The following is a 24,798-nucleotide window of genomic DNA, read 5'->3' as shown; positions in this document are numbered from 1 at the left end:
CTCCCACCTCCCTCTCTTCCTCCCTTTCTTTTAGGTACTTATCTTTATATTTTGGTACTGTTTTCCTTAAAAACCCAATTTTCTAGTGAGCAATGAATGAATAGTGGTTTCACCTCCCCTATTTTATTGTTTTGTTTAAATCTTGAATTCTTTCCTGCTGTCATGCGCGTTGTCACAGTGAATCTCGGGTCATCCTGGAGGGACCAGCAGAGAGAACTTGGAGAACCAGTTCCGGGGGTTGTTGATTAACCCGGCAGTGAGGATGCTGCTGACCAAGGACATCCTATCTTTGATACCCTAATAACTTACTTTTATTACCATGTCACTTTCTTCAGCTCTTGTTTTCTCATTTGAAAAACTGAGATAACAACATCTGTATATCTACCTGCAAGAATTTAGTAGGATCTTAAAAAGATTCTCCACACATTAGAAAATGTTGAGGCATGTAGCTATTAAAAAATCATGTTGAGATGTGATTACCATCATTGGCAATTTGGGGGCAGTTATTTTAGAAAGGATTTAAAATGGTGATTGCAGTTTACCCACTGTTTTTAAAACTTGAATGATCAGGATAATATACATGGCAGGATTCCAAGAACTCACCAGTTTTTTGGTTTACCTTGATGGCCCTCTATGATGGCCTACCCTAAATCGAAAACGACAATCTTTTTCTGTTATCAGATCGCAGAAGGAATGGCATACATCGAGAGGAAGAACTACATTCACCGAGACCTCCGAGCAGCTAATGTCCTGGTCTCTGAGTCACTCATGTGCAAAATTGCAGATTTTGGCCTCGCTCGAATAATTGAAGATAACGAGTACACAGCAAGGGAAGGTATGTTCCCCTAACGACCTTTAGGTGTTTCATCAATGTTTAGCTTTATTTTGTTTCTGTCTGTTTTTAACAAAGCAATTACAGTAGTCATCATTTAAAAAAAGAACTCATTTGGTAAAATATTCAAAATATACCATAGTTGCTGTTTGTGATTCCATTCTTGTAATTGTTTTAGAAAATTACTCTCTTCATTAACTCCACATGATACTTTTATAATGTTTACAAATGCTTTATTTGTATTTCAATTAAGCCAAGGAAAATAAAAAGAGATTTAGCAAGGTCGAGATTCTTTGTTTATATTTTATGTTAGAGCTTTTCACCCAAACAGTAAAGTACATGTTCCTTAGCTACTGTGTAGAGAAAACTCTTGTAACAATAATTTTATATTCTATATTCTGACCTTTTAATTACCAATTAAAACATGGAAATTATTACACACATAGATGTAAATATAATTCTACAAAAAATACACTCCTTTATTTTCCCACATTGTATATTATAAACGTGAATCAAAAATGCACAGAGAGGTGTAAATCTCCCAGTCCCTGGCACATTGCTCTGTGGCCAGGCCACGTCTGGGGCTGCACCAGCCTTCACTGTTGGAGACTCATCCATGTTACTTATGATCTGAGAGCTCTGAAGGTCTCACTCACAAAAGCTGAGTGAATATTTTTGCAGGGCTTTCTCTCTTCCAAGCACTTTCTTGACATTCCTAAGAGTTGTTAAACAAGGATTATTTTCCTTTTAACTACATGTGTTATTTCTGGAAGATATCCACAGGACTTGCAGAGGTGACAAGCAGATTGAAACAATCATTTTGATTTGGTTAGCATCTCTTGTGCTCATCATGTTTAAGGTGGTTCTCCTGCCTCAAGCTTATGTTCTCTTATATGGGTTATTACTTGTTCTTGGCCTTAACTATCCTCAACAAAATGGCAGGTGCAGGAGAACAGTTTGAGGGAAAGGAGTTTAAAAAAAAACAAAAAACAATAGCTAAAGTGTAGTGAGCATTTGCAGCATGGCAGGCACTATTCTAAGTACTTTTTGTATATTATCTCATTTATCTTTACAATAACCCTATGTGACAATTATTATTCCTGCCTGATAGATGAGGAAAAGGAGAGGTTTGGCAGCTTCGGAGGTCCCATAGTAAGTGGTAGAGCCCGGATTCAAACCCAGGAGACCTAGCCTCAAAGTACATGAGCCTTACACCTGAAACTAATAAAAGATAATTTTTAAAAAATGTTTAAAGTACATGAACTAGAATTTATTCCACTGGTTTTGTTGAATTTCACAAACCTAGATTCTTGCAAAAATACCTGTTTTGACACGAGATAGGTGGTTTAGAGTAGAGAACTCAAGAGTCTAGAATTAAAGAGTAAGAATCTCCGGGCAACAGTAATGTTATTTACTTTTCACTGGTATTTACACTGTGCTGAGCACGCAGATCAGCCCACTTAACCCTGACAGCAACCTGGGGGAGGTTCTGTTATTTCCTCATTTTACAGATGAAGGTGCCAAGCAGGCACAAAGACAGTAAGTGACTTGCCAGGGCCACTCCAAGCTGGAATCGGCAGAGCCTGAATTCAAACCCCAACTGGATTGTGCAGACGGAGCCCCCAACCATGGCCCCGCCCCACCCCTGTCACTGCTGCCTCTCTGGCAGGTGGGCAGGGCATTTAATGCCAGAATGTGTGACAGTGAATGCCCCTCCGTCCCTTACCCCCTCCACCGCCACACACACACACACACACACACACACACACACACACTATAGCTGCTCCACCAGGCCTTCTGCTATTCTTATTGTTCTTATTTGGATTTTCAATTTTGATCTGACATTCCAAAAAATTCTAAAGCAAAGACATAATGAAGGCAAATACGTTTTTAAAATTTTTAACTGGTTGGTGGAAACCCCTAGCCTTTCCAGGATATAGTAATGTCTGGTCTGAGTCCCTGCTTTCCTCAATGTAACCCTGGAGTCCCTCAGGCCAGGTTTGCCTCTCATGTGACCCGGTGGCTAGGTGTCCCTTCGCCTCACCAGCTCCTCATAAGAAACCTAGTATCATCGCTGTCTCATTCTGGGCAGATCATCATCCTACTCAATTCCTAAATGTGTAGTAATGTTTAGTCCTATCAAATGAAAGCATGAGACACTGAAGTTTAGAGTAGCTTTGAAGTTCCTATTGGTATGGGCTTAAAGATATTTAGCCACAAGAATATACACATCAAGAGATATTTATATTCCATAGAAACATTGTATGGGTTCATTAGAGAAAATCTGAACACTAAAGATATATACCGGGGGTGCCAAAAAAATGTATGCAAGTGGACACCTTGGTCAACGTTGCCCAAGCAGTAGTTCGCCATAATCAGAAGTATCTGGACACTGATGGTAACCACCTTGTGCACCTCTTGTAATTGCAGAAGTCAAATGTGACTTGTATTCATTCATCTTTTGTTATCGGTATATATTATTACAATTTTAATAGTTTTTTCTTTCTTAAAATGTGTATACATTTTTTTGGCACCCTCTGTATACTATATATGCTGTAAAGGCTGGTGTGAAGGGACAAATATACAAGCTAAGAATAAATGCCTTTTTAGTCTGTGTCACATGCTTTTATGTTTAAAGTGGGCTAGTTAAGATATCTGGTAGAAGACACAAAAAACTTTGCTTCTTAATAGGGGAAAATGCCCAAAAGGAAAACAGAAGAGGGAGGCAGGCATTTTAAGTGTAATATTTTGTACCATCTCTATTTTGTGCTATGTGTGTGTGTTATCTATTAAAAAAAAAATAACATTTTCTCAAAAAGAAGGAAAGTGTGAGGGTCACATGACCATGACTTTTTGTTTCAGCTCAGAGGCCCAACTAAGATCCCTGTGTCTTCTTCCTTAGGTGCCAAATTCCCCATTAAGTGGACAGCTCCAGAAGCAATCAACTTTGGGTGTTTTACTATTAAGTCTGACGTGTGGTCCTTCGGAATTCTCCTGTATGAAATCGTCACCTATGGGAAAATTCCCTACCCAGGTATCCTTCACTTACCTATTTCCATTCAAATGGTATGTGTGAGAAAAAATACCAAAGGCATGAAGCATTAAAAAAACCCAGCAACTAAAAAGTAACCATATCCAAAAGCTAAGAGTAAGCTCCTTGCGCCAGAGCTTGATTTTAACTATCTTTAGTAGAAAGTGTTCTAAAATATACTTAGACACTTCTCTGCCTTCTTATTGGATTGAGCGCATATTCCTTTCTTCACTAATTAATTCCACCACTTACTTCATGCCTAGAAAGTGCCTGGCACCATGTTGCAAATCTGAGGGTAGATTAGAGGGTTAGACACAGGTGCAGCTGCTAAGCTGTGAACCTGAGGACACAGACATACAAATGGGGATTTACAGTGCTTTTTGGTTCATCCTGAAACAGGTTTATAGAAAGTATTTTGGAGTGTCTGCCCCTTCAAGGAGCAACCACCCGTGTTTATCAGTGAAAGATCGCTTACTGGATGTGAGGACAGCTTTCGGTATTTCCAGACCCTAACACCTGCAGCCCTTGGAGCCAGATTCTGCCAGCCCTCCCTTTCTCCCAAAGCCTTCACACTCTTATTAACGATTGCCTTTTTACAACATTGATCGATAAAGCAAATTTAAAATTACATCTTTAATGTTTAAATCATTCTCTCATTCAAAAAATATCTGAGGGTGCCAGGCACTCTCAAGGTACCCGGATACAGCAGTCAGAGCTCCTGCCCTTGAGAGCTAATGTTCTGGTAGGGAGAGATTGACGACAATCAAATAGAGGACAGTCTGTCGGATAAAGTACACTCTGGAGAGTGTGTGAAGTGGTTTAGGGATTAGCAGGAGGAGAGGGGGAGGGCTGCTGGTTTTATACAGTGAGGGACTCTGACATGACATGAGCAAGGGAGCCGTGGGGTTGTCTGGGGGCTGAGTGTCCCACAGGGGAAACAGCCCGTGTATGGGACAGGGGCAAGAATCCACGTGGTTTGGGCCTCAGTGAGAATTGGCTGAATGAAAGACACTCCTAGGCCATTTAATCTCTAAATCATCTCCACGATATGGATGAGAAAGTGGGTGGTGATAGAGGTGGAGACAGCCTTGGAGTTGGGATGGAGTGGATGAGAGGGCCCTAGAGGCCACAGGAGACCTTTGCATTTTTCTCTATGTGATCTGGAAGCCATGGGAGGCTTTTGGACAAAGTGGCAATGTGGTCTTCCTCACTGCCGTTTGGGGGTGAGCCCCAGAGCTGGGAGTAGAGGGCCAGCTGGAAGTGGGGAGCCTTTGGGTAGTGCCTGCACAGTGGGCTGACTCTCCCATGAAATCCCCTTTATGCCGACATTTCATATTCTGACTGCTGCTCTGCCCTAGACACTGAGTTAATGAATAGCACTACTATAAAGTAGGGGAACTATTTCTTGATCAACCCTGATGTCTGACATTATATATCTATATCTATATCTATAATCTGTATCTATCTATGAAGAAAGATTATATATTTAGGTTATATATATATAACCTGATCAAATAAACATATCACCTCATGAAACGATGTTCTGTGATATGTATGACATGCTCCACTGTGATGTACAGATGAGTCCCCTGAGGCTCAGAAAAGGAGACTTTTGCCCAGAACTATGTCGCTAGCTCCTGACAGAGCTGCTTCTGAACCCTGTGCCCGGGTGCCTCCCAAGACCTCACTCTCACCCACTGTACTCAATGCCCAGGATCTGAAAATATTTGGGGTGAAAATCATAAAAAATATAAAAGAACCATTAGAAAAATGGTGAGAGTCACACACACACACACACACACACACACACACACACACACACACTACAGTAGGACCAACCAGAAAGCATTGACTTGTCTGTTCCCCATACAAAGCTCTATTCCCTCTTACAAAGCTCATCCTTTGTAAGAACTAGGGATGTGACATATCTTCCGGAGTTCTCGATTGAAGAGGTTTTCCAGTCACAAGAGTTGTATGTTACAAGAACCTCTAGCATTAAGGAATGTGAACACAGCAAACAACCCTGTTTACTTAAGTCTCAGAGGACTCAATTCACAGATAACATAGAAATTGGTGAACATTGCTAAAACATGCCACGTCCTTCCCTGTTACAAAACTGCTCATGGGAGAGAACCCACTGATGACTGAATTAGCTAAGAATACTTTCTTTCCCTAGAAAACGGCTGGATATGTTAAGGTTTCTTTTAATGGTTTAGAAGCTATATGTCTAGCTTTGCAAAATAAAAAAGGAATGAAATAAAGTAAGGGAAAAAAAGAAATAAGAAAGCCCCATATAAAGTGAACACTTATTTTTAGAGGGAAAAAAACTAAAAAGGGTAGTATATCAAAATGTTACTATCCTTGGGCAATGAGATAATAGGTTATATTTTCTTCATAAGTTTTGGAAGTTTCTAATTTTTTACAATTATGTTTTTATTAAATATTTTAATACTTGTCTAAGACATACATGCACATGAAAAAAATCAGGAAGTGCAAAAAGGCTTCTGATGAAAAGTTGCCTCTCTGGCCTCCTGCTTGCTGATGCTCCTCAAAGACATCGCTGATTTTGCTGCCCTTAGTTCTAGATATTATTATACTCATACTATTATTTCTTTCTTTTTTTTTTTTTAAAGATTTTATTGGGGATTTGGGGGAGGGGAACAGCGCTAGGGAATCAGGGAAGGGGAACAGACAAGTTGCTGTCCTTTTGTTCTTCAGTCTAGTTGTGGAGGACGTCGCTTCACTGGCCCATGTTGGTGTTATGATCATTGCGCTCTTCCCGGCTGAGGCAGATCGGTCGCCGGCCATCGTACGGCGGCTCACACAGCAGCTCACGCCGGCTGCTGGCCACGCACAGTAGCTCACGGCAGCCCACTGCAGCCTATGCTGTCGCCAGCGAATCACGGCAGCCCAGCTCCAGGTCGAGCTGTTGTTCACCATTTTAGTTGTAGAGGGTGCAGCGTCACTGGCCCAAGTGGGATCCAAACCAGTGGCCCCACTGCTCAGAGCTTGTGCTCCCAAGCCAATTCTTAACCAACAAGCCAATCGGCCGGCCCCTATTATTTCTTAAGTAAAGTTTTTTACCCTAATTTTATTTTATTAAAGAAGAATATGGTCACGTGGTTATAAATTCAAGAGATACAAAGTGGTATATGGTGAAAGCTGTGCTTTTCACCCCATTCTCCAGCCACCATAGAAAAACCTTCTGGGAATACAGGAATAAATTATACAAGTCTGTCAATAAAAGTTACTTATTAAGATTCTAGTAGTCCAATACTATCTGTATGGGAGTATAGTGTAGGAGTGTCATTTTGCATTTGCAGTCCTACTCATTTGAATAGATACTTTGAGCAGGCACTTCTAATACCATGAACTTCTGTGCCCATCAGAATATAATTCAGGAGAATACTTTTTGTAGCATGCTTTCTAGAAAAAGGCTGTGTACCTATTAATTATATTTCAGGCAAATCTCAAAAATCCTTGGTCTTCAATTACTGTTGGTCCATTTCAACAAATTTTTGTTGTGTTTTAAAATTTTTTAGCCCCCATAGACTCAAAGCCATGACGAACTGTTCTCTTCAAGCATTTCCGTGTTCTCCTTGATGAGTGAGCACTGAATAAGTAAAGGTGGTTTATATCCCCTTGTTGCTGTGCATGGCTTTGGAGTTTGTCCTTATGAAAATCTGAGACATCAAAGTTAGTATTCTGTTTCTAATTCCGACTTGGAAAATAGAACACATTCCCAAATAGGACTTTTTCTTGAGACGCTCATGACCTAAATAAAATTAAGTAGTTTGATAAGTACAATTATCAAATTTGCTTATGTTATGAATGCTAAAACAAAAACCACTTTCACCTAGAATTTTAAAGAAATCCTTCCACTGAGCCCGCCTTCTGAAGTGGCTGCCAAAGGCTGATGGCTTCTGAAGCTGCCCTCTGTCTAGGAGCTCATTTCCTCGATGGAAGAACTCAGGATTTCTCTTTATCCCTGAAATTTCATGACAGTGTACTTTCATCATTTTTATGTTAGGCTGGGTACTTGTTTTGTCTTTTCTATTTGGAGACTTATAGTCATAAATTCTGAGAAATTTTCATAGATTGCTGCTTTGAAAATTTCCTCCTTTCCATTTTCTGTTCTCTTTCTGAGTCACTTGCTGGTAAGATGGTAGACCTCTTGGAGTGATTCTCTGAATCTCATGTCTACTCTTCTGTCCCTGTCATTCTGTCCTTCTGTACTACCCTCAGGTTTCCCTTGGGCCTCTGGACCACCAGGCTTACTTGTCAGCACTCTCACAGGTCAATATCTTCAGGTCTGTCCTCTGGGTCCATTTAGTTCCTTCAGAAGAGAATCTTTCAGGCCTTGCCTGTGGTGTACGAGCCTGCCTGTCAGCATCCTGGAAGCTCACTGGAGAGGGTGCATCAGTGTCTTTTCATTTTGGTATATTTTTATTGTGGTAAAATACACATAGAATAAAATTTACCATCTTAGTCATTTTTTTTTTTAAAGATTGTATTGGGGAATTGGGGAGGAGAACAGTGTTGGGGAATTGGGGAAGGGGGACATTGTGGTTTTCCAGGACCCATCAGCTCCAAGTCAAGTTGTTGTCCTTCAATCTTAGTTGCGGGGGGCGCAGCGCAGCTCCAAGTCCAGTCGCCGTTTTCAGTCTAGTTGCGGGAGGCGCAGTGCAGCATCCCATGCGGGAATCGAACTGGCAACGCTGTGACTCAGAGCTCGCGCTCTAACCAACTGAGCTACCCGGCCAACTCCCATCCCCACCTTAGCCATTTTTAAGTGTATGGTTCCATGGCATTAAGTACATTCACAGTGTTGTGCAACCATCACCACCATCCATTTCCAGAACTTTTCATCTTCCCCAACTGAAACTCTATACCCATTAAACAATAATTCTCCATTCTCCCAACCCCCAGCCCCAGTAACCTCAATTTTACTTTCCGTCTCTGTGATTTTGACTACTTTAGGTACCCGTGGAATCAGACCATCCGAATTTGTCCTTTTGTGTCTGGCTTGTTTCACTCAGCACAATGGCCTCAGGGTTCACCCATGTTGTGTCATGTGTCAGAAGTGTATCGCTTCTTCACGTTCAGCCTTTCTTCTCACTCCCAGTCGTCCATCCCACACTTTACCCCACCTCCACTGGGCCTGGTGTTCCTGAATGTAGAGTTTCTCTCCTTCAGTTCCTGCAGCGTTAACCTGGGGCACCTGCCAGGCAGGCTGTAGGTACAGTCCTGTCTGTAACCACCGACCTCACCCCTTCCTATGCATGCGTGGTAACTCTATGGGGAAGCTCCCCAGGTGAAATTGGTGGGACGAGACATTTTGCCTGTCCCTTTTTTGCAGGCACTGTGGTTTCACGTTCCTCCTCTTGGCTCAGACCACTTCTGCCTCTGGCTGACAGGTGTCTCATGGTTTCATCAGAGATAGAATTTAAGTTTCTGTTTCTTGTTCTCTTTTTGTTTGGGGATGAATTAGGGGAATAAAGGAGATGGGTCAAAGGTCCTTACTTCACTATCTTAAAAGCAAAACTCTACTAATCTTATTATATGAATTTTCTAAAGAAATTAGAGGGGATCTTTGTGGTTAGGGTTTTGTTTTGCTTTGCTCTTATAAAAAGGAAGGAGGCTTGAAAATGACTATGTTTTTCTGAAGCATTATGTCTTTTCTAGCTGTGTTTTACCACATACATGTAACATCTTAGTTCTATATGTGAATCAGAACCAGGAAACTCATCCTGCTGCAAATGTTCATCACCTTGGTCACAAGCAGTGCTCAGAAAAAACGAATTTGCCCTTTTGGAAGTATTATTGGGTGGGAGACTGCAGTCCCATGGTAGCTGGTACCTTCTCCCTCATACACACAGAAGGCCCCGTAGTCTTCAAAGACTGTCATGGTTCCTGGAGCTACGAGGCTTCCGTGTCCTGTCACTAACCCCCTCTTCCTTTCTAATTTCTGCTGTACTTCATTTTTCTCCTTCCTGTACTCCTTCACCAAATTTTAGTCTCTGCTAATTCTTACCCACTCCAGATATCACTTCCTGCCCCCTGCCTCCTTCTCCTGGGGGCGTCATCCCCACCGGACTGTGTGCCACTGGAGGACAAGTCTGTCATAATCATCCTTGTATCTCTCAGAGCTTAGTGCTAGCTAATGACCCATAGTAAGTACTCAATAAATGCATGTTGAAAGAATAAAGGATGGAATATGAAAGTGCTTGCCTTTTAAGATCACAAGCCAATGGGTGTTTGCTGTCTTTAACCTAGCAACAGACCAATTACCAAGTATCAGGCTTAATCTTAGGGTCCGGTTGGGGTCTGTTTCCCATTTTCTTTCTTCCTTCCATAAGATTTGTCATTTAGTGGCCTTGTTTTGTTCATTGGTTTCCTTGTACATAAAATGATACACTTCAGATTTCATTCTTTTTATTCCTCTTATCAGAAAAGGTTCCCCACGCAGGATGGAGCACGCCTACATGATTGAGAGAGTTCTTCAGTGTTAGGAGTGCATAAAAGAACAAGGAAGAAAAGTTTGCAGTAGAACCAGGGGATCTTGGAAAGGTTTATCTTCTGTGGGAACATTATGACATTTTATACATTTGGAGGTTCCCCAGGAAGGAAGTGAAAAAGATACGCCTAACCAAGTTTGCAGGTCCAGCTGCTGTTTCTATGGTCCTGAATATTAGTCCTCTTACCAGACAGTCACATAACCCCCATATAGAAATAAACACAGAGATTTCTTCTGAAATTTATCCAAGTGAGCTTAGCTAGTTACAAGAGGAAGGGCAATGCCAAAGCCACACAATTTACAGAGACCAGAACTCCAAATAAAGAAAGTGGTGCAAATCAGCCTCTTGGCCTCAAGCAGTGAGAATCAAATTAAATCTTCCAGTTAGAGCATTCCAGTTACACAAATATTTGAAGATAGTATTTCAGAAATAGACTTGAGCAAAATTAATTTACCATGTAAACAACTTTCAAGAGATCTTAACAATTACAAAGTTGGCACAGATCTGTCAATTTCAAAACCAAGGACACTTCCAAGACAGAAACAGTCATGTCTTCTTTCAGGGGTTTAAATGCAGGCAGGGCTCTTCAGTCACTGTGTCCTTAGAAGAAGTAAGGTTAGGTAAGGGCAGAGTTCAGAGGTCACTGATCATGACCTATGGTAAGAAATATACAGAAACCCATGCTGACTTACTATGTACAGATTTTTTTTTTTTTTAGCTGAATTATCCTGCCATCTGTTGGCAGCTCAGCAGCAGCTCAGCTCAGGCCAGGAATCAAACCGGCGACCCTGTTGCTCAGAGCTCGCACTCTAGAGCGAGCTCTTAACCAACTGAGCCACTCGGCCGCCCTTGTACAGATCTTTTTTATTCTGTTATAATCTTTTCAAGTACTGGTAGCAGCATAACAAGTGAATTTGTTGATCCCAAATGGGTGGTGACCTATAATTTGAAAAACACGGCTTAGAGAATAAATTCAAAAGAAGGTTCTGTTCCAAATCTAGTAAAAGGTATTTTTCCTAAAGCTTCTGCTACCTTTCAGAATATTTCCAGTGAGCACTAAAATGTATGGCTATGGAAAGGAGACAGGTGTGATGAATGGAGTTCCTCATATGCCAAATAGTGTCAATTGTACATGAAAATATTCTGCATGAAATGCAGCTCTTCTGTAGAGGAGTCCATATTTCAGCAGAAAAAGGTATACATAATATAGGCAAAACATACAGATGTGTAGGTGCTGCTAAAATTCTACATGAGCACATTTCTTTACCACATTGTAATAATGGAGGAACTTGTTATTTAAATGATCTTTTTTTTTTCCTTAAAGCTATTTCAGCAACAAAGATCAAAGTTCAGCTTCTGAACTACCTTGAGACATTTGACCAAATTAAAAGCCATCATCCATTAGCAATCCTCTCACAGAGCTCAGTAGGAATAATGAAAACCCTAATTCCCTCACGAAGTGTTGAGAAGACGCACATTCCAGAGTCAGTGTGAGCTTTGACTCTGGTCTGCTGAAGACTGGAACAATTGAATGACTGGGATATAATCAGTTGATCTAGTTGATTTAAGGATCCTGAATTCTTTAAGTAAACTTAAAATGAAAAGCTGATTTAAAAAAAAATATTGGTATGAGACAAATAAATCTATGTGCAAATGATTTTTTGTAGATGTATTATAGGTAGAAGCTGAAAAAAATACTACAAAAGAAGTTGATATTAAAGGTTAGGACTGGGCTTGAACGGTTCATTCAAAAGGTCAGTCAAGTCCAATATCCTTTTGTCATGAAAGACAACTTGCTTTGTTTTCTACTTACCACATTTGCCTGTTTACACTTTGGCAAACTAAATTTTGTCTTGATCCCCTTCATACTAAAATTTATATTATTTAGTTGCTTATGGAAATTTCCTTAGCCTTCATATCAGTTTTCCATAACAAAATGCCACAGACTGAGTGGCTCAGACAACAGAAGTTTATTTTCTCAGTTTTGGAGGCCAAAAGTCTGAGATGGAGGTGTTGGCAGATTTGGTTTCTTCTGAGGCTTCTCCTTGGCTTGTAGATGGCCATCTTCTCACTGTGTCCTCCCACAGCTTTTCCTCTGCGTGTGCATCTCCGGTGTCTCTGTGTCTTGATGTCTTCTCATCAGGACACATATTGGGTTGGGCCCACCCTAAACGTCTTTTTGAACTTGATGAGCTCTTTAAAGGCTTTATCTCTAAATACGGTCAACATGTGAATTTGTGGGGGGCAGGATTCAGCCCACAACAACCGTTAGAGCTTGCTTCAGTAATGGGTGCAGGATACGGGTAGCAAAAAGACCACTGCAATGCAAACTCTTCAGCCAGGTTTCTAAATGGTGTGGGGTTTTTTTGTTGCTGTTTTAGGGAGAACTAATGCCGATGTGATGACGGCGCTGTCACAGGGCTACAGGATGCCCCGCATGGAGAACTGCCCAGATGAGCTCTATGACATCATGAAAATGTGCTGGAAAGAAAAAGCAGAAGAGAGGCCAACGTTTGATTACTTGCAGAGTGTCCTGGATGATTTCTACACTGCCACGGAAGGCCAGTATCAGCAGCAGCCTTAGAACGCCGGACGACTCGTAGCCATTCGCAGGGACTGCTGCCTCATTAAAAAAGAAGCAATAACAATCACTGGTTGCAGTAGTTTTCATGTGCTAAGATCATCTACTGTCCCTGCTTCCCGAAATGAGGCTAAATTACTCAGGAAGAAACACTCTCTACATGGAAAATGATCTCTTCTCATAGGCTGATGCCCACGGCTCTGCTGCTTGGCCTGCTCCCAGCTGGCCATCTTGCTTTCTAGACCAACATCTGAATGCAGCCCTCTGAGAAGGAAACACCTGTTCTATCCAAAAGGCACCCACTTTGGCCTGTTGTTTACAATTGGACGTGTGACTCAAAGGTTCAGAGGGCATTTCTATAAATCCCAGGTAGTAGCAGGACTAAACTCATTTATAAAAGTAAAATAACCAGGAGCCTATCATGGCACTCCTTTGTATTTTCTCTATGCTTTGGCTAATTTGTTTAAAAATTACTAACCCAACATGTTAGATTTTGCAAGTGAAGTCAGAAGCTTAAAAATGTCTTTCTCAGATTTCAGTGATCACCCCTCCCCCTAAAATCTGAGTCTGTTAAACATTTTCCTTCCGTGGAGACTGCTCAGAACCCTCAGACATAAAGCAGCCGCGCTTTTCTGGTCTTGTCCCTGTAGAAGTGACACTTGTGAGTCATGCAAAACTGCTGTGTTCAGTGGTGAACCCCACTGACTGTGGGGCCTTGCCCAGACCTCCCAGGAAAGGAAGAGGAGCCTCAGAAACCACTCCACCTTAAAAAGGACTATTTTTAAACTGTCCGGCTTTTCAGTTCCACAGTTTCCTATATATAGACTTTTGTTGACAGTGTAGTTTGGAAGAACGATAAGATTCTAATCTCTGCGGAACCTCATAAATCTTATAAAACGTAAGAATTTTCTTTATCGCTTCAAATGACTTGAATGTTATTTTAATGATCAAATATTAATTTTAGTTGTACTCAAAGTAACATCGTATTTGGGAGCTATTTTGTGATTCAGCAATCTTTTCTTAATGGTGTAAGATGTGTGTGAGACTATTTATACAGGACATGAAGGAGAATAAGTGACTGAAGAGGCTCCAATGAGCCTCTGTAGGAAGAACACCGGAGATTTGGTTTACTAAACTTTTCTACAGTAAGCTTTGAATAGAAAATGCTGTCACATCATGTTTCACTTATGCTGTCATGTATATACCTAATATTTCTATTTTTTTGATTTTATTTTAATACACCTAGCCCAATAACATCTCAAGCTTTTCACTGTGTTTAACATTTCCGACTATCGTCAACATAAAAATGAGTTCCAGTTGGGAAAATGAGAGGTGATTCCATATAATTACATGGTTTAAAAGATTTGTTCAAATTCTGCCTCCATCAACTGGCATTTTCAGATTGGAGAACTGAGGAATTCATGAGCTGGATGCCTGAATATCGATTATGGGGGCCAAGTAGGATTTGTTTACAATTGCCTTAGCAGGCACCATTAAAATTTCATTTTGTATGTGTTGGCTAGGCATTGGGTGCCTAGGGGAAAGGATAAAATATTCTACTTTTCCCTAAATTTTATCTTCTTTTCCTGTGATTTAAAAAAATAAAAGTCCCTTTAAAAATATTCTAAAATTCTCAGTTCACAAATGCCATATTCACAAAGATAGAATACTGTCATCATTTAATGTCTGTACAGCTAATCACTGATTCTGTGGTAAGTTTTCCATGTACACCCACCTGTTCACGTTTTCTTTCAGAATCACACATATGATCCAACGTGTTACATAAAGAGAAAGTGTAAAGAATCCCTGGAGTAAAAAGAAGTCTCCAGAAAATTACTAAATTGATCTTCACCTTGTTTTTCTTCTCTCGATTCTGATTCCTTTTTGCCACTTTTCATTCTGCGTTCCCTCTCAGCCAAGTATGTGGTGCTTTCCTCCACATGTCCCCATCAGCTCAGCCACGGCACTCACCTTCTGCACGTGCTCCAGCCACATAGTACCCAGGGGACAGCAAGCAGCCTCCTCCCTGGGCAGTAGGATTCCAGCCTTCTTATGGCAAAATGAGGGGCTGAGGAGGTTTTTGTATAATCTTGGGGTCTCCAGTGGTGTGCAGAATGGCTTAGATCACCACATCCCAGGTCATTATTGAGAACTCGAAAACTGAATGCCGACTCCCCGAGACCTGACTCCACTGCCCTGCAGTAAGGGACCAACGTCGCTGTGCTTCAAAAGCTTCCCCGGTGAATATAATGTGTTCTTAGGCCACCCCTCTGCTTTGACCCCTTTTGCAAAGCTATCTTCTCAAAACAGTGCCAGCCTTCTCTTCCCTCAGATGGTTTGGTTTCCCAAGGGAGAAGTAGAGGAGGAAAAAGGAGAAAATGTGTCTTTTTTCCTTTCTGATGAACATGAAGCTCACTGAACCTAAAGTAATAGACTTGACACTGGTGTTTCCAGTTGAAAGGGACACTTGGTGCCTCTGTAGCCCCTCCAAGCATGCCTATTCTATATCCTTTTCTAGTCTAGTCTAGTCTAGTCTATTTTATTCTATCCTATTCTATTCTCTATCCTCTTCTCTCCTATTCTATCTATATCTAGCCTAGTTCTATTCTAGTCATCTATTCTGCCAGAATCCCACTGGAAAGCATACTGCCCAGGCCTTCTTTTAGGGGGAGCTACTACACCCCAGAAGCCTTGACCCCTGTCCAAAAGTGTATAAGGGGTCAATAGAAGGCGGGACTATGTTTATTTACTTACACAGCAGGATCGGTCGAGGGCACGGGGATGTGACTATAAACCGATTTCCAGTGTTGCCCGTGGTCATGGCTTTCCCTTTGCCTTTCCCTTTTCTTGAACAAACGACATGGGGCAGTAGCTGCTGAGAGGTACTCAGCACTGAAGCACCAGCATCCGCCAAGTTCAACTGAATTAAAACAAATGTTCATCCTGTAGCTCGTCTCTGCAGGCCTTATGATTTTAATTGCCACATTCCAAAGCCAGTCGGTTTCTTATGTTCTCAGCCAAGAGCATGTGTCAGATGAGATCACGCCTCCCACCTTTCCCCTTATAACATAGTTTTCTGCTTCTGCCTGGTTGAGTGGAGACTCCATTGCTCTGTCTCCTACCTTTAGGTTAAGTGAAGATGAGTCTTGCCATTCTTCCTGATGGAAATGGTGATTGTAAATACACAAAGGTACACACCCACCATTTTCTCAGTGCTCTCTTTTGTGCTTTGGCATGTTATACAAATGACCTCTTACATAGCAAGCCTTAAAGGTATGGTTGGTACTACCAGTTTTTCACAGCTGAGAAATCAGATGCATTTAAGGCCACAGAAGGAATAGACTGGCTTTTTTTCATGTTACTTCTTTGTGAAATAAAGCAAATGAAATACCTTTGTAATGGAATCTCCCTGACCTCTTAGTTGGGTATTCTAAGTGGGCAAAGGAATTACTTACAAAATGCTCTAGTGGAGTCCACACAGATGTGAGGGGAAATTTCCTCTAGGTAATTTTATTTTTAAAAGAAAGATCATTCAAGAATTCAACTCACCACTCGTATTTTTTAATGCATAGTACACTTTTGAATAACATGCCAGAAAGTTCTAATCTGATAGATGTGTAGGAGAAAAGCCTTCCAATTTAATTTCTTATGTTCTTGTGAATCTAAATACTTCAAATAGAATTGAGTGGCAAAAATGTCACAGGAGTCCCAAGATGGCCACTGTGTAATCTGGGGTATGTATATCCCTTAAACGTGGAAATGATAGAGGCAGTCTTGGTGGCCTTCATCTCTAGGTCCTTGGAAAGGTATTAATCAGAAATAACCTGGATTGGCCAACGTGCAATGTTAATTCAGAACTTCTAGAATCAAAGGTGAATTTATTTATAGCACCAAAAGTAGGGGCCATGTCACAGAGCAAGAAAACCATCTAAATTTTGTTTATTACCCTATGCTGGGCATGGCCAACGAATTCTTAATCCCTCATCTGCTACCCTTCGGGTCAGATGTGTTTGATTTCAGGTGTGTGTGTGTGTGTGTGTGTGTGTGTGTGTATTTTACTTAAAAGGCTAACAGTGAATATACTGAATATTTGGTAGTAAAACCTCAGTGAACACTGGAGAAGAAACCTTTAATCAAGTAAAACATTTCTTCAGAAAAATGCCTGAACTCATACTAAGTGGGATGAATTAGCCTATAAATAACTTTAGGTCAGATTTTGCCACCAAATGAGCTCTAACATAATTTTCAGAGTTTTTTGGATGTTGGAATTGTGGGTAAGGGGATGGATCTGTACCCACAAGCTTGAGAAATGTGCAAGACCTTTTAGTATCAGTGGTGTATCTGATTCAAATGGAGGACATTGGGATTGTGGTTCTCAAAACCCATATTATGCAGGCATCTTCCTAGATGCAAAATATTAATGTCTCTTTAAAACAACATAGTCATTAATATAATCTTTTATCACATATACCTCATGGAGGTCTGACACTTAGCATCTTAAGTTGGGAAAAATATCTAGTGGTATTAGCTGACCGCAAGAGCTACCAGTGTATTGTGGTTGTTAAAATAGTTAAGGAACGCATTGTAATGTAGTAAGCTACATTAAGAGCTCGAAAAATGCCATAAACAACAAGAGATGCTCTTTTATATCATTAAAATGAGACCACGTGGGAGCATTACATTCAATTCTGAAGACTTGATGGCAGATTCTCAAATCTTCACTACCCTGGAAAAGTGACTTTGATGGGGGAGCATGTCAAATGAGGAAGTCTGGGTAGCCTGTGGAAGCCACAGGACAGATGTTCTGATGAGAGAGATAAATGAAATTATTTAAAAACATTTGCTCTGTCAAAGAATTACATTTTGAGTCCTTCTTTGTAAGATTATTTTCAAAGTAGGTCATCATTCCTAATCTTTTTTTTGTCAATGTACTTTAAATAAGATGTTCTGTGGGTTAATAGTAGTCATTCGATACAATGCTTTATTAAACTCTTCCCCAATACAGGAACTGTAGTAGATGTATGAGGGCGTTTCCTCTCAAATTGCCTGCTTTAAGGGGACAAATACAGTGCAGACGTAAGTATTGGGTTGTGGGAAAAGTCATGATGTATTTTTTCTATGTTTTTCATTGCAAAAATGCATCATGTCTTTGCCGACAACCCAATAGATCAAGAAAAGTATTATAAGAGAAAAAATAGGTACAAAATGTGAGGATATTTCTAAGGAGAGAGCACAGAACTGATTATAAGAACAGGCACAGAGATAAACAAGTCTTCATAAATAAGTAACATTAGGGATTGGCTTTGAAGGGACACAGGGTGCTGGAAGTCCAAAAGGAGATTGCAGAGAGAAGTTTCAGCGAAAGGACGCAGCAAGGCAGGAAGTAGGGGCAGAGAAATGCAGGGAGCATCGAAGAACAGAGCCCCCCAAATGGGTAGAATTAGGGCTGTCTTTCTCAAACCCGAGTGTGCACCAGAATCACCTGGAAGGCTGTTATAACAGACCACTGTCCGCCCCTAACCAGGGTGTCTGGCTCTGGGATGTAGGTGTAGGGACCAGAGAATGACAGCTGACCTTCCTGGCGTTGGGCCGCCCTTTGAGACCCACCAGATGTACAGGTGCTCAACAGCAGGGGAACCCAGTGACCCAGGAAGGGGCCACCTCTTGGAGAAAATGTGGGTCCCAGGTGAGGGGTGTGGACTTCATTAGTCTATGCTGGTGGCAGCACCACACTTTTGAGAGTCTCACCCGAGGGAGCACAGCACAGAGCCCTTGCATGGACTGTGGAGCCTCATTGTCTGGCTCCCTTCCCCAGCCCTGCTTACTGTGCTCAGCCACGAAGTGGGGGTGAGAACAATACTCACCTCGCAGGGTTGTTGTGAGGAATAAATGCAGTAATGTTTCATGGACGGACAGGAAAACCAACAAGAAGCTAGTATGGCTATCCCAATGGAGGAAAGATAAGCTCCCAAACGATGCTTGGGCCTGCTACGGGAGACACTGTGGTTGCACCCCCCACGCTGAGACTGGGTTTCTCTAGATTTGGGGTGGGGTGCAGAGATCTGCGTGTGTGTGTGTGTGTGTGTGTGTGTGTTTTAAACAACCTCTGTATCTGGGATTTTGATTGAAGTATTCAAATTCTAACCCTGAGAAACTCAACTAGGGAATTAGATTTTGGAGTTGCCAGTTATGGGTTGAATTGTGATCTTCCAAAATGGGATGTTGAAGTGCTAACGTTCAGTGTCACAGAATGTGACCTTGTTTGTAAATAGGGTTGTTGTTACACATACAACTAGCTAAGCTAATATGACATCATGGGTAGGCCCCTAACCCAATATAACTGGTGCCCTTATACAATGGACCGCATGGGAAGAGATAAAACACACACAAAGGGAAGACTACGTGAGGAGACCCAGGGAGAAGACGGCCATGTACAAGCCATGGGAAGAAGCCTGGACAGCCCTGCCTTCCCAGCCCTCAGAAGGGACCAGCTCTGCCGACACCTTGATCTTGGACGTCTAGTCTCCAGGACTGTGAGACAATCAATTTCTGTTTGTTTGAACCACCTAGTTTGTGATACTTTGTTACAGCATCTGTAGCAAATTAATGCAGCAGACTAGTGAAATTATAAGAATGGCTGATAAAAGAAAAAATTGTGGAAAACAGAAAAATAGGGATAATCTACAGTTAGGAAGAGTTGAGTTGTGCCAGTCAAAAACAGCAAAGGAGGGCTTCTAAGGCAGAAACTAGAAGAGCTAAGATGGTATGTCACCCAGAGTCCAGAGGATGAGACTGGGCAGCAGTGTGTTTTCAGAGTCCAGAGTGCTAACCAGGCAGCAGTGTGTTTTCAAATGTGGGCAAGAACCTTTATTGTGGTGTCTGTGGGAGAGACAGGGCAAGGAGAGCAGGCTTAGGACTGGCTAGTATGAATAATGTGAGCAGTCTGTGTGGGGTGACCCTCGTTGTCTGGTACCTGGTCCTGGGGTGATCAGGGCAGTGACACAGTGGCCCTGAGTATGAGAGCAGATAGAAGAGATGATGGAGGTGTGGGGTCTGGACCGATTGGTTTGCATATGAAAGGCATACTCATAGGGAAGACATTTACTGTCTCTAGCAATCGGCTAACCCTGGGAGGGACCATCCCTCCAGGGTCAGCGAGGCCCCAGATGTCCAAGCATCAGAATACAGAGAAAACAAAGTAAAACCCATGATTAAGACACAAGTGTCAAGGTAATAATAATGTGGAACAGGATAAAAAACAGGGCACAGCAAGGAAGGGTTTTACCATGAAAGGAGGATAAGCTCCCAAAGGACAGGAATCCCACCCCATTGGTGTCCCATCCCCAGAACCCAGAAGAGCCCCTCTAAACCCCAGCTCTTGCTGGAAAGTAGTGGGAGAGAAAGGGTTACAAACGGCTAGAGACCGGTGGCTTAAATAACAGAAATTTATTTCTCACAGTTCTGGAGGGAGGTGTTGAAGATTGAGGTGTTGGCAAGGTTGGTTGGTCTGAAGGCCTCTCTTTGGCTTGTAGACGGATGCCTTCTCCCTGTGTCTTCACATGGTCTTCCCTCTGTGCATGTCTGTGTCCAAATTTCCTCTTCTTATAAGGACACCAGTCATATCAGATTAAGGCTCATTCTCAAGAACTCATTTTAACTTAACTATCTCTGTAAAGGTAACTACCTAACTCACATTCTGAGTTACTGGGGATAAGGACTTCAATGTTTGAATTGGGGGGGGGATGCAATTCATCCATAATATTAATACTCAGTCTCTCAGGAAGTAGAGACTATGAACCAAAGAGGCAACCAGACGACATCAAACTGTACTAGCTGCATAGAGCATAGATCTGATGTTCCTGTTTCCCTAAAGCTAATATCAAAGCCATTCACCCCCACCACTCCTTCTGCAGCTGCTTTGCATCTCCTGGGCCTCGCCAATCTAAAGGCCATTCCAACTGTTCAGAGGCCTGGTTTGCTCAAGACCCACCACTCTTTCAGGTATCCCAGAGCTGTTGAGTATCATCTGAGAAAATGATTTTAAAGTGCATTCCTGTCTACAATGGACTATGTTGGTCATAGTGAGAAAGGCTGTCACCAAAATCACCACCCAAACAGACCAAGTGTTGTGAAGCCAAGTTTATTGAGACCAAAACACCGTGCATGGAGGTGCATGCAAGGGGTGGTCTCCAAGTAGCTGTTGGGTGGGAGTTTAAAATAAGGACCATTTTAAGCCAGAGAGGAGAGGAGGGGATGGGAGGTGAGACATCAGAAGTGAGGAGCAACATTGCTTCCAACAGTCCACAGGTGCCCCAAGCAAGTACCTCGGGGTACCTGCCCCACTGATCCGCAGTCACTTTCCTAAGGCAATCGGTGAGTGCCAGAGGGAGAATCGAAACTGGACAGAGCTCTGCTGCACCGGCAACTACCACAGAGTGATCTGATTCTTATGATGGAAAAAAACGATGAACACATGTATTTCAGCCACAGTCATGTGCAGACGCACGTACACACACACAAGTAGTAATTACCATCAGTACCGCTCATCCTCCACTATATCATTATTCCAAGGGATATGAATGTATGCTTTTCTTAACATAAAATTATTTCAGGAGACAGAACACTTTCCTAATGTTCTTGCCACAATCCTCAGAGTGTGCTATTTTGTTGATGTTGTCATTACAAATGATTTCCTGTTCTTAAAGAAACCAGAGCTCATGGATAGAAAATAGGTAAATTATTCTCAACTCTGGGAAATGTATAACAAGAAAATACCTGATATTCATCCATTTATTCAATCAACTAAGATTTATAGATCGCCTGCTGTGTGCTAAGCACTCAGTTGGTGCTGGATTCGTTGGAATATATTTCATACTAAAGAAGACTTAGGCACAAATATCACCCCCCACCCCCCACACACATCCCACAGTGATTTATGTTATAATTTACCTTTCTGAATAGCAGCTTCCCATCCATCATCAGCTTTAAAAAAATCCAAACCATATTCCAAATAGTTTGCTCAGTCTGTGGTAGAAAATAAAAAGAAAAGTATGAAAAACTTATCAGATTAAAACTCTCACTCCAAAGAGTTGAGTAGAATAAATATTTTTATCCTTATTAATCAATAATGTAACAAAGGATTCCTTTAAGGAATAAACTCACACATATACAAACCTCTGGGACAGGAGCTGTGGATTAAAAAAATTAGGGCCTTCTCTCCAGGAGACGACATAAGCCTGAGGCAGAGGGAGAAGTAAAACCTCTTCAGGCTCCTCACAGAGAATTTGGCAGTGAATATTCCCCCCCATACACATATCCCTAAATCCACAGTCAACAATGTGCATAAAGTTTAAAACGTGAAGGTGAAACCACCACAAAGAAACTCCCATGTTATTACATCAAGTAATGCAAAACTGGACTCTCCTTTGAGAGAAAAATCATTTTAGGGCCGGCCGAGTGGCACGTTGGTTAAGAGCTGGCTTGGGACGCCAGAGAGCCCCGGTTCGGATCCCACATATGAGGGCCAGTGACACTGTCCTCTACAGCTAAGATGCTGAACAACAGCTTAACCTGGAGCTGGGCTGCCTTGAGTCACCGGCGGCGGCGTAGCCTGCAGCCCCCGCTGCAGTGGGTTGCCATGGGCTACCGTGTGTAGCCAGCAGCCGCCGTGAGCAGCCGTCCAGAAGCCAGCGACTGATCTGCCTCACCCGGATAGAGCACAATGATAATACCAACTTGGGCCAGTGAAGCAACATCCTCCACAACTAGATTGAAGAACAAAAAGACAGCAACTTGTCTGTTCCTCTTCCCCCAATTCCCCAATAAAAATCTTTAAAAAAAAAATTATAAAAAATAAAAAATTATTTCTATGAAAAGTCTGATTTCTCATTAATCAGCTCATATTGTTTAGATCCTCAACCAGTAACACCTTGCTTATTTGAATAGTCTGAACAATATCTTTCTCTTTTTTTCCATGGGTTAGTCTCATATAATATTCCCAGTTTTATAGTATCATTATGAATCAAAACCTTTAAAAATACTGATGCTATTATTGGACCCAATCAACTTCTAGAAATCTTAAATATGTGAAATAATGTAAAAATGCTTAAATAACTTGTAGGCTCAAATGTACTCATTTCATTACTATAGATAAAAAATATTGAAACTCTAAAGAGCTAATTGATTCAGTCAGTATTAAAGACCTGCTATGCTTCCAGAATTATGCAATGCACTGAAGATATTTGTGGGCCAATTTTAGTCAATTATAAAGGAAATGTTAATTGAACTATGTAGAAAATTTTAAGAGCTACATGTGCAATAAATCAGGAAAAAGTCCATAAATAATCACAATACAAAATTACTTACAAAGAATTATTAGACCTATTTTTTAAAAAAAAGAAATGTCAAAAAGTAGGACAAATAAAAATGAATACAAAAAATAAAACTTCACGAGAACACACTCAAATAATAACAAAAATTGAACTGGGCTTTTTTTTCTTTCTGCTTTCAACTATCTTTTAATTTTCATCACTATATATTACTTTAGTAATGGAAAAGAGGAATGTTCACAGAATAATGGGAGCTAAATCATATTTGTAGACTAAACAAAATCTATTAAAAAGTAAACAAATTTGTTTTTAAAAAAAATTAATGGAGGTGTGTCAAAATGACACAGGAGCCAACGGAAAGAGCTCCCAAAGGCCAAAGCTGGAACAATTTGAGTAACAAAATAAATAAAATAGTATGTGATTATAACCCAAAGTATGAAATCAATATTCATGAATCCACACTTGTATAAATAAATAAATGGAGAAGAGAAAATTTTCCCATGCAGAGGATTCCAAATCATTTTTATAGATACTTTGCCTTCAAAGAGGCAAAACATAACACTCCTTAAGTGTTCACTGTGCACAGTAACTTTCTTCCAAAGAGTACAGTATAGAAAGGGGGCAAAGGTAACTTTACAGTGGAGAAACCTGACCAACACTACCTCAGCCAGGCGATCAAAGTCAACATCAACAGTGATTAGTTATATTGATAGTGTGTGCCCTTAATATGATATGACAAAATGGCACTTTACCTCTGTGGTTTTCCTCCCCAAGATCCATAACCCCAGTCTACTCACATTTCAATGGAGGGGCATCTTACAATATACCTAACAAGTAATCCTTAAAACCATCAAGTTAATCAAAGACAAAGACAGTCTGAGAAACTGCCACAGCCAGGAGCAGCCTAACAAGACATGATAGCCTAACAAGACATGAATGTAATGTGGTAATCTGGATGAGATCCTGGAAGAGAAAAAGGACATTAGGTAAAAACTAAGGAAATCTGAATAAAGTGGGGGTTTTAGTTAATAGTAACATATCAATACTAGTTCATTAGTTACGACAAATGTACCATACTAATGGGATGGTAATAGAATAATAATAGGGGAAACCAGAGGCAAGGCATATGGGAATTCGTTGTACTATCCTTGCAATTTTTCTGTAAATCTAAAACTGTTCTAAAAATAAAGTCTATTAACAACAGCAAAAAGGTAAACAAGTCTGTTCCTGGTACCATGAAGCCTTAAAGCAGTGGTTCTCAACCTGTGGGTCGCGACCCCTTTGGGGGTCAAACGATCCTTTCACAGGGGTCGCCTAAATCCATCGAAAACACATATTTTCGATGGTCTTAGGAACCGAGACACCGCTCCTCTATCCGTCTCCATGCTTCAAGACAAAATTTCATTTATTTGTAATTAGAAATAAATATTTCACAATATATAATTACATATTGTTTTTGTGGTTAATCACTATGCTTTAATTATGTTCAATTTGTAACAATGAAAATA

General features: G+C 41.1%; 1 protein-coding gene across 1 annotated transcript in view; it reads left to right on the top strand.

The window, feature by feature from the left end:
- Positions 1–16,361, top strand: part of LYN (LYN proto-oncogene, Src family tyrosine kinase) — a 148,429-nt gene extending 132,068 nt beyond the window's left edge. Inside the window, exons 10-12 of the mRNA XM_019664530.1 lie at positions 682–835; positions 3,735–3,866; positions 12,763–16,361. Coding sequence (XP_019520075.1) covers positions 682–835; positions 3,735–3,866; positions 12,763–12,965 — 489 coding nt within the window. The 3' untranslated portion in view covers positions 12,966–16,361. The remainder of the gene's footprint in view (positions 1–681; positions 836–3,734; positions 3,867–12,762) is intronic.
- Positions 16,362–24,798: the final 8,437 nt, after the last annotated feature.

Source organism: Hipposideros armiger, unplaced genomic scaffold (assembly GCF_001890085.2).
Source record: "Hipposideros armiger isolate ML-2016 unplaced genomic scaffold, ASM189008v1 scaffold_425, whole genome shotgun sequence".
In the NCBI taxonomy this organism is placed as follows: domain Eukaryota; kingdom Metazoa; phylum Chordata; class Mammalia; order Chiroptera; family Hipposideridae; genus Hipposideros; species Hipposideros armiger.
The sequence above is the reverse complement of the archived record's forward strand: the minus strand, read 5'-3'. Positions and strand labels throughout refer to the sequence as shown.